The sequence below is a fragment of the Borostomias antarcticus genome, assembly GCF_949987555.1.
Source record: "Borostomias antarcticus genome assembly, chromosome: 21".
NCBI classification, from domain to species: domain Eukaryota; kingdom Metazoa; phylum Chordata; class Actinopteri; order Stomiiformes; family Stomiidae; genus Borostomias; species Borostomias antarcticus.
The window spans coordinates 6,345,105-6,355,458 of NC_140254.1; the positions used below are offsets into that span (position 1 = coordinate 6,345,105).

Consider the following 10,354-nt stretch of genomic DNA (forward strand, 5'->3'; position numbering starts at 1 on the left):
TGTACATGCTAATCCCAGGGGTGAGATATACTGTCATCTACATTATACATACATGGTGATCCTCACCCTGAGCTCCACACACTCCCTAACCCTGCTGTGTTGACTGTTGGCACAGCGAGTGCCGACGCGTGTGATGCGGCAGAGTAAACTTGCCAGTCCTGCAGGCATCGCAGAGATACGATAACTGACCGGCGGAGCTCGGACGCCAGGCTGGAATGTGTGTTCAATGTGTCTCCTTCGTCCTCGCCCTCTCCTCCCCCTCAGTCTCCACCTCCTTTGTCCTACCCCCTCCTCCTCTTCCTCCTTCCTTTCACACTCCCTCTCCTCTTCCCTCACTCCAGAGTGCCATAGAGTCCCTGTTCGGGGCGTCAATGACGGGCGTGGCTTTCTCCATGTTCTCGGGTCAGCCCCTCACCATCCTGGGCAGCACCGGGCCGGTCTTGGTCTTCGAGAAGATCCTCTTCAAGTTCTGCAAGTGAGTTCCCGCCGACTGCCGCTGTCTCTGCGAGCGCCCCGCCCGACGCCGGGCTCAGCCAGCCTCGTCTCAGAAACGCTTCCGACCACGCTGGGCTCGATCTCGGGTCCTCTGTCTTGACAAACACACACGTGACCGCCTCTCATAATAGACACCGCTTTAGCCGGCTACACCACTAGAAAAGTTAGCGATTCAACGGCAGGGGTGGGCGGTGTTTATACTGAGTTCAGCCAATTCAGGTCTTATAAACTGTGGCCCCCCAGTGGTAGCTACCTGTTAGTACACTGTCCTATGTTGCCATTGTGTATGAGGGAATGGGAATGAATATTCAGTGTGTGCGCCTAACCCCTCTCTCCCCTCCCCAGGGACTACGGCCTGTCCTACCTGTCCCTGCGTACCAGCATCGGCCTGTGGACCGCCTTCCTCTGCCTGGTGCTGGTGGCCACGGACGCCAGCTCGCTGGTCTGCTACATCACGCGCTTCACGGAGGAGGCGTTCGCCGCGCTCATCTGCATCATCTTCATCTACGAGGCCCTGGAGAAGCTCATCCACCTGGGGGAGCACTACCCCATCAACATGCACAACAGCCTGGACAACCTGACTCTCTACACGTGAGTGAGGACGTGTCTGGCTTGAAGGTCATGAAGAATGCGCACTGTGACCGCAATGGCGCATGAAGACGCCGTAGGCGCCTTACTGTGACGTGGAGCCTCAGTGCTTGGGAGCTCCCATCCTGTGTCTGTGCTTGTGTCTGTGCGTGTGTGTGTGTGTGTGTGTGTGAATGCGGAGTGATGTGTATGCTGCTGTTGCAGGTGTCAGTGTGCACCCCCAGCCAACGCCTCGGCCCAGCACCTGCAGGTCTGGAACCAGACGGGACACACACAGCACTCCATCCCCTGGAATAGCCTCAACGTGTCGGTGAGACACACACACACACACACACACACACACGTACAAGCATACACACCAACACACACTTAACAGAAAATACAAATGTACTGTATATCCTCAGCCTACATGCTGCATCATGTTCTGGTTCTCCCTCTCAGATGTGTAACCTGCTCCACGGGGAGTTTGTGGGCCCGGCCTGCGGTCGCCACGGCCCCTACACCCCCGACGTTCTCTTCTGGTCCGTCATCCTCTTCTTCACCACCTTCCTCCTCTCCTCCTTCCTCAAGCAGTTCAAGACCGAGCACTACTTCCCCACCATGGTGCGATATTGTTCCCCCCTTCAAATGGCGTCTGGAACTGCAAAAGTGTGTGTGCGCTGCATGTGTGTGCGTGTGTGCGTATGTGTGTGTGTGTGTGTGTGTGTGTGGCTGTGTGTTTGCGTTTCTGAGATGGTCAACACACATGCACCACCCTCCTCCTTTTGTGTGTATGTTTTCATTATCCTCCTTGTTAATATGGATGAGTCACACTTACAAAGCAGATCATATCATCCCAGTCTCCTCAGAGACCGCCAGTCTCTGCTCGCTCAGTACAGTAGGTGTCCACACTGCATCGGTTATGCATGCGTGTTACATATGTATTGTTATGAGTTAATTCATTATGTGTTGTTTGACAACTACATGTATGTAAATAATGTTGTTGTTATTGTGTGGTGTAGGTGCGCTCCACCATCAGTGATTTTGCGGTGTTTCTCACCATCATGGTGATGGTGCTGGTGGACTACCTGATGGGCATCCCCTCTCCAAAACTCCACGTGCCCGACCGCTTCGAGGTAGGCGTCAACCCACCCTGCCTTGGCTCTCGCAGTATGTCCCTTCATATTGTCCGTCACATAATGGGTGAACTGGGTTTTTGTGCTTCCCTCTGGACAATTAAGTGTCAGGATCTATATGGACCCCCCCTATTTTTTCTGTGTTGCCTTTGTTTATGAAATGTGCTATATTATAAATAAAGTTTGATTTAATTTGATCCTGTGATGTCTGTACTGGATATATCTAATTGAATGAAACCTCTTTGAAATAACATCTTGTAGCCCAAGATGAGAACCGTTGAAGATTCATCTATATAACCGTGGCAATGTTCCTCCCTCCAGCCCACGTCGAAGCACCGCGGCTGGCTGATCGACCCGCTGGGGGAGAACCCCTGGTGGACTCTGCTGGTGTCGGTTTTCCCTGCTCTGCTCTGCACCATCCTCATCTTCATGGACCAGCAGATCACCGCCGTCATTGTCAACCGCAAGGAGCACAGACTCAAGGTTAGGGGGGGCCAAGGAGCAAGTTCAGCAAAGTATTGACCGGCCATGGTCAAAATAGCATAGCCATACAGCTGAAATCTATCTGAGTGTATTTGGGATATGGAGCTCTTCTATTACAGCATCTGCTATCCCTATGGTTGTGAAGGGCACCTGTCCTTTACTTTCATGCACATCTTCTGTATTGTATCATGACGTCGTGCCCTTCTTCCTCCTGCCCGTTCTCTCCGGGTCTGACAGAAGGGCTGTGGCTACCACCTGGACCTGCTGGTGGTGGCGGTGATGCTGGGCGTGTGCTCCGTCATGGGCCTGCCCTGGTTCGTGGCCGCCACCGTCCTCTCCATCTCCCACGTCAACAGCCTGAAGGTGGAGTCGGGGTGTTCCGCCCCCGGCGAGCAGCCCAAGTTCCTGGGCATCCGTGAGCAGAGGGTCACAGGGTTCATGATCTTCGTGCTGATGGGCTGCTCCGTCTTCATGACCTCCGTCCTCAAGGTGAGAGGTCACCGAAAAGCACACCACCACTGGTCATGGATTCTGCTATCCATCTGTTATCTCAATGACAGTAGCTATGTACAGTAGCTACGGTTTTGGTCTGTTGTGCCTCTCTGATTGAAATGACTCCATGTTTGTTTCCATGTGATGCGAGAGGGGACAGGATCTGTGTTGTTTTATCCCCTCAGTTCATCCCGATGCCGGTGCTGTACGGGGTCTTCCTCTACATGGGGGTCTCGTCTCTCAAAGGCATTCAGGTGAGATTGGACTTGCATAGTGTCCCTCAACAAGGCATTAGATACGGCTTCCTTTAACAGCCGAGCAGCACAATGCGCTACAAGAATTTTCATGAAAGTGAACGAATATGAAATGAGTTTCTTTTACTCAGTGTTGAACAATCCCCCCCCCCATACTCGATCCATCGCTCGCCCCTTCACTCCATCTCTCTCTCTCTCCGACAGTTCTTTGACCGTATCAAGTTGTTTGGCATGCCGGCCAAGCACCAGCCAGACCTGATCTACCTGCGCTATGTGCCCCTGTGGAAGGTCCACGTCTTCACCCTGGTTCAGGTCATCTGCCTGGTGCTTCTGTGGGTCATCAAGGCCTCCGCTGCAGCCGTCGTGTTCCCCATGATGGTAACACTCTCACACACACACACACACACACACACACACACACACACACTGCATCACACAAGATGATGCAGATAATTTCTTTGGACTTTTTTCTTCTTTCTTCTAATGGAAGTGTAATGTGTTGTCCTCTTCTGTAGGTCTTAGCTCTGGTCTTCATCCGGAAGCTTCTAGACTTCTTCTTCACCAAGAGGGAGCTTAGCTGGCTGGATGACGTGATGCCCGAGAGCAAGAAGAAGAAAGATGACGACAAGAAAAAGAAGGCGAGAGAGAAACAGGTAATGACCCAGCTTAGGTTCAGAAAAAAGAACGCACATCGTAGTCTTGGAGAGGTGCCAGTAACGGGTGACATATACTGAATAAATGAAAGAAACCGCATACTCAAGCTCTCGATGCAGGGTGATTTAATCAAACGGAACAATGTTTCGGACTTGCAGCCTTTATCAAAGCAGGGTGATTTAATCAAACGTCTCCGTCCGTTCGATTAAATCATTAGCTTACTTTCACTAGCTTCATGAGAATGGCCATAATGAATGAAATCTCTATGGGCTAGCACAGTGCATGTCAGCAGTGCTAAGGGCATACTGGTTCCCCTGACATAACTGACGACCCGGCATGTTAATAAGAGTGTTCCTGGTGGCTGCAGGAGGCGGAGTCCATGCTGCAGGTGGAGGAGGAGGAGGCGGGGCTAAAGGCCCACTATGACGGAGGCAACCTGCTGACGATCCCCGTCAATACACTCTCAGGGAGGTCAGTACAGCCCTTCCCATTGTAGGATAACAGCAGGGCTACAATTAGACCTACTGTACATCACACGCAGACACACCACCGCACACTGAAGATATACTAGTTCCTTCTCTCTGTAGAGAATGTGAGTAAAACTAACTGTCGCTACTAGGGTTTCTTTTGATGAACGGCATCATATGTGTAGTCTGAGCAAATTTAAACATGTTGCTATTATAGAAATTTAAACGTTAGAGAATTTAACTCCATCCTGCCAGTCTTGTGTTTTTTTGTTTTACATTAAAACTGATAATGGTAGTTGTTTAGCTAATGTGTTTATCTTGAACAGATCATACAGAATAGCGACCCTCCCCATGGATGAAGAGTTGGTAGGGGTGGGTGTCTCATCTGGCCCACCTAACCCACTCAGTAATATACATTAGCTAACAGCAGTGAGCGCATGGCCAAAGCTGTACGTTAACTCAAATCTTAGGATTAGACAGTTTGATGTGAAGCACACCCCTTGAGAGATGACGTGTGATACTGCACTATCACGACGGGCAAAGAGCCTAAATCTTACTAACCCTAATCCCTAACCTACCATTATGTTGTCGACTCCTGACAGATTCAAAGATAGAAACTCGTTTTCAGAGCAATTACGTCTTAGCGGATCAAGCAGCTGTTGATTACAACGAGCGTCAGTTTAGTTTCTGACAGACGGCTGATGCTAATCGGTCCTTTGTTCTTCAGTCGGCCCTTTGTTGACTTCCTGTGACTGTGCATGTCTGACTGTCCTGCACCTCACACACACTAACGTGCTGCCTGTCTGTCTGTCTCTGTGCCTGTCTGTCTTTGTGTGTGTGTGTTGTGTGTGAGTCTCGTCTCTGTGTGTTTGTGTTTCCATGTTCCTGTGTGTTTTTCTCTGTGTGCATGTAGTCCTGACCCCTCCAATGTTAACATCTCTGATGAGATGGCCAAAAGCGGGCCATGGAGAGCTGCGGCCTCAGGCACCGACTGTACCCGACCTGCCAAGCATAGCCAAAGGTAGCTATGACAACCCTCCCAGAGGGCCCGCCCTCCTCTCCCTCCAGGGAATGGGAGGAGCCCTCTACTGACACAGGAACCACTGAGGTCTCCTTATATGATCTGTATACTGTAAGAACAACTTTCTCTGATAATCAAATGTTATACATACTGAAAAACACATGTTAACACTGTCTCTATTTCCAAAACATTTGGAAAAGCTGATAAATCGCAGATTTACCGCATTGTTTCCTCTCAAAAACGACACAACAGCAGCTAGACAGAAATAATTATCGGTTGTTCACATCCATGCCATGCCCAGCCCTGTTAAGGCAATTTTTTCCGATACTGATATATAAAAAAATCAGCCTATATCGGACGATACTGATATGATTACCGATATATCGTGCATCCCTATTCGCCTTATTCACCTCAGCTGCCATATTGGTCAGTCTGACGTAATTGAGGGTGCGGATGCGGAAGTGCCCGTTGACTTCAATGTTAGAAGTTCACTGTAAAAACACCACTTCGAGAACCAAAATAGTCAAAATAACAGGCTGAATACACTATCGGGGTTACAAACTCATCATTACCAGACTCTGATTGTTTTTCACTGCCGTTGTTTTCGCGTTTGGAAATACATGGGAGTGAATGCAGCTGACGGCCAACTATGGCTCATTCACCTCCATGTATTTCCAAACACGAAAACAACGGCAGTGAAAAACAGAGTCTGGTAATGATGAGTTTGTAACCCCGATAGTGTATTCAGCCTGTTATTTTGACTATTTTAGTTCTTGAAGTGGTGTTTTTACAGTGAACTTTTAACATTGAAGTCAACAGGCACTTCCGCATCCGCACCCCCAATTACGTCAGACTGACCTGAGGTGAATAAGGCGAATTATACGTAGCCATAGGTAGAAGCTGGTGTTATTATACATAGCCTATAGATAGGTAGCTGGTATGGACAGGGGGATTGCTAGACTTTGGTGGGACATGGTGCTTTTGGCCATGACACGTCTAGTTGCATCAATGTCAGATCTGTGTGAGGTTTACTGTGTGTGCCTTGTTGTGCTTGCCAATAGAATTATGTCAATAGAAGGTACAAAGCCAAGATCACCAAATATTTACATTATGTCACCCAGCTTGCCTTTGTGGTTATTCCGCTTTAGGAAAAGCACACATTAACACCGTCTGTGTGGTCCTGTCATCTGCCTGTCTGGGGTGTGAAATCTGTTTTCCTGGAGCACAGGATTCAGTTTAACTTTAGCTTCATCTCACACTGGCAGACAAATTCTCACTTCAGTCAAAAACACATTTTCTGCTCATGCTCAACACTTTAACTAACAGTAACGTTACAGTTAGTCTCTCCCTCCCATCTGTCTGTCTCCCCCTCCCTCCCTCTCTATCTATCTATCTATCTATCTATCTATCTATCTATCTATCTATCTATCTATCTATCTATCTATCTATATATCTATCTCATTCTCAGCCAGGAGAAGGTGGCCTGTGTTAGGGTGGACATGGACACCACAGCAGCAGGAGGGTCCAGTTCTGCCGTAGAGACATGTTTGTGATGGAGGAGAGGCCTTCCTGTCCGACACCCTGTCCAACTCCCCACCCCCATTAAAACCCTGTGAGAGGGTCACCCTGTTAGCGGGGGGAGCTAGTTAGCTCGGTCTGAGGTCTCTGTTTGAGTGCCTGGTCCCTGGTTGTTTGGGTCCCTGTTTGAGCCAACGGCTAAACTCTAACCTCCAGTGCCCCGCTGTTGCATTCTGGGAACCCTGAAGCTCCCTCCCACCAGTGCGCAGACAGATGACTGCTGTGCAGTGGAAAGCACATCGCTGAGGTGTGAACGAACTTCGCCCATTCAACTCCACCATTTTGTGTCATTTACCCCCCGCATTAGGAACCGCCGTCATCATCTTCAGTCACCGTCACCGATGCCAAATGAAGGGGCCACATTCTGATTTACTTTTATTTTGAAAAGTAAATATTTCAAATATTGAATCTTGAAAAATGTATATTTCTGTTTGAAGCAATAGATTTGTTATTTGAAGACAATTCATGTGCATTCTCTTTTATTTATGACACCTGTCAGATGAGCTCTCCGGTCTCGTGTCTACCTTTTTATTCCCTTACCAATGTAATGTTCAGGTGAATGTACTTTAAACAAATCAACTCCACCAGCTCCAAAAGCACACTTTATTGAAGCCATTCGTGTGGACTGTGACTTTGATCAGTGCCAACTGATTCTTCTCTATGTTACTATTATAGCCTGATTCACTAAACTTTCACAAACAGAGAATGTATGCATTCAGATGCCTACCCCATAACCTCACTAGAATGTGAGGATTTTGTCAAACCTGGTCTGCTGTAGATAGGCTGGGCAGCCACACCATTCAACCCTCCGTTATCTGTCTGCTTGTAATCTTTCTAAATCTGAATTCTCAGTATTGATATTGCTGCTCACATCAAGTTGTTTAGCTGAGAATAAATGTTTTTTAAGTGAATTTGTCCGTCTGTTCAGATATGCTGTTTTTAATGGGACTATATGCTTTGTAGTTTGTTGTTTGAGAGACCATTTTCAGAGAGACCATATGAGGAGAGGTCAGAGATGTGGTTGTGCAGTAAGCACTTTAGATTTTTTTGTCAGTTGTACGTACTGTAGCTCAATACCTACACAAGTCTGTATTGTGTTTGACAATGTTTAATCCTCACAAGGTACACCAAACTGTTGCTACAAGCTACAATACCCAGGAATTGACCTGATTCTTGACTGGTTAGTTGGTGGTTAGTTGCACTTAAACCTTTCTGTTCCAACTCAAATGCGCACAAATAAAATTGTATTTGCTTGGTTGAAGTGAGAACATCATTCTGGTCAGAATGATTTGAAATGTCATTGAGCAGCGAAGTACCTTATTAAAACTGCTTCTGAAACCGCTTCGGTTGCGCCGGTTTGTGTTGCGTGATGTTAAGATAAAGTCAGTAAGTTCAGCATTACAGATGTCTCTTTTATGCAGAATATTTCTACTTTATTCCTCAAATGTACAATTGTATTCTATGACGTATGTACGGTAGTTCTCATCTGTTTAAGTGTGGTTCTGTTGTACAGTAGCAATAACAAACAGTTCAGTACCATGCCATGTATTTATTGACAGTTCTGTTTATCAGGCTAAGGGGAGTTTGTCATATCTATGTTGTGTGTGTGTGTTTGTTTGTTGTTGCGTTACTGGGTATTGTTTATTGTTTATTAGGATCCCCATTAGCTAATGCCATGACATTAGCTAGTCTTCCTGGAAATGTCAGTGTATAGCTCACTATGGTATATGGACTAGCTTATGTGCCTTGTGAAAGCTCTGTTCGTCTTGTACTCTTACTGTAAATGTATCTTGTTGATGTTCAGGTACAGTACAAACATGGCACCCGAATGCCAAAGACAAATGAGCAACTTCTGAAAGTTCATCTACTTGCTGTTCTTATTTGTTGATGCTGAAGTCTAATGTTTTATGGCAGTATTGATCTGAATGTCTTAGTGGAAGTCATGCCCTCAACCAAACCAGAACTGATACATACAGTACCAAGATCAGCTTTGCGATCTCCCATTTCCAGTTTAAATAATCTGTGTCTATGTCAGAGCTGTAGTGTTTGTTCACAAATAGCAAGGACTCTAATTACAGTGATTATTCTGAGGTCATGTTTTTCTTAAAAATACAATATCAGTGAATGTGTATCAAATTATAAATATTAACGCCGGTGAACAAATGCAGAAACTAAATGAATGTCATTGTTGCGTTTTTCTTTAATATGTTGACTGTTTTGAGTCACTGCAATTGTTTTGACATTTGTTCTCCTACAGTCAGTGTATTTAGAAGAAGGTACTGTACCACAACTCATTGTAGAACACAAATGGTATTGCAGTGCAATGTACTCCATGTGTATTTCATAATCAGTATGACACAGCTATATAGCACAATGCTGTATGGCTCTGATCTGTACTGTAGAAACAGGGTATTCTTTAGGACCATGTATTACACTGACTGTCAGTCAGGCACAGATAATCCTCCCAATGTTATTACATACTATAATGACAGGTATGGTGGAACCTATTTTTTGTAACTTGATGGAAAGCAATAAACTATACAGTATAAATGTCTGATTCCACCGCATGTCTGTGGTTTATTTACGTGTAACACTGTTAATGAAGTGGTTAATCAAGCCATCATGACTGATTGTAACCCCCCCCCCACACACACACACACACACTCACGGAAAACAACAAAACAAGGATTTATTGGCAAAGGGTTTCCCACGGTCTCACAGGTCAGAGTTGATAGCTTTGGGGATCCTGAGCACCTTGTAGACCTTGTTCTTGAACATGGTGATGGAACTGGGGCTGGGAGTCCATGGACAGGAGGATGCAAAGGGGCGTCTCGCCCCGGTTCTCCATGTCCCAGATCTCAGGCATGCTCCAGCCGGACCTGGGGGAGAGACAGCGGGACACCAACAAAGGCACAGAAAAAAACTAATTACTGGTAGCATGTATGGCTGGAGACTGATCTCCCCTGACTGGAGCAGATGAGTGAGGCCATGAGGCACATGTGAGGAGTCAGGAATAGCTTGATCCTCGTGACTATGACAGCCAGCACGGTGAAGGCCACCAGCTGCAAGCTGTTAGACCAGCTGATCAGGGTCACGTGCACGCACACACACACACAGGAGCACACACACAGGAACACGCACACAGGGTGTCATGGAGACGGGATCGACAAGAGTAATTAATTAATGAAAAAAATGTTCAGCTACACA

The 10,354-nt window shown here is 46.9% G+C and overlaps 1 protein-coding gene across 3 annotated transcripts in view; it reads left to right on the forward strand.

Annotated features, from left to right (window-relative positions):
- The window catches only part of LOC311323281 (sodium bicarbonate cotransporter 3-like), a 43,195-nt gene extending 33,509 nt beyond the window's left edge, over positions 1 to 9,686 (forward strand). For 2 of the 3 annotated variants that reach the window (XM_084455482.1, XM_084455481.1), the window contains 13 exons: positions 342 to 475; positions 841 to 1,086; positions 1,288 to 1,393; positions 1,525 to 1,686; positions 2,085 to 2,198; positions 2,520 to 2,681; positions 2,919 to 3,170; positions 3,359 to 3,427; positions 3,632 to 3,805; positions 3,943 to 4,080; positions 4,449 to 4,552; positions 5,462 to 5,569; positions 7,038 to 9,686. In XM_084455482.1, the coding sequence (XP_084311608.1) occupies positions 342 to 475; positions 841 to 1,086; positions 1,288 to 1,393; positions 1,525 to 1,686; positions 2,085 to 2,198; positions 2,520 to 2,681; positions 2,919 to 3,170; positions 3,359 to 3,427; positions 3,632 to 3,805; positions 3,943 to 4,080; positions 4,449 to 4,552; positions 5,462 to 5,569; positions 7,038 to 7,122 (1,854 nt within the window). In that variant the 3' untranslated portion in view covers positions 7,123 to 9,686. Of the gene's footprint in view, positions 1 to 341; positions 476 to 840; positions 1,087 to 1,287; positions 1,394 to 1,524; positions 1,687 to 2,084; positions 2,199 to 2,519; positions 2,682 to 2,918; positions 3,171 to 3,358; positions 3,428 to 3,631; positions 3,806 to 3,942; positions 4,081 to 4,448; positions 4,553 to 4,852; positions 4,921 to 5,461; positions 5,570 to 7,037 lie in introns of those variants that run through there. The other variant, XR_014630953.1, reaches the window with a different exon arrangement.
- Positions 9,687 to 10,354: the final 668 nt, after the last annotated feature.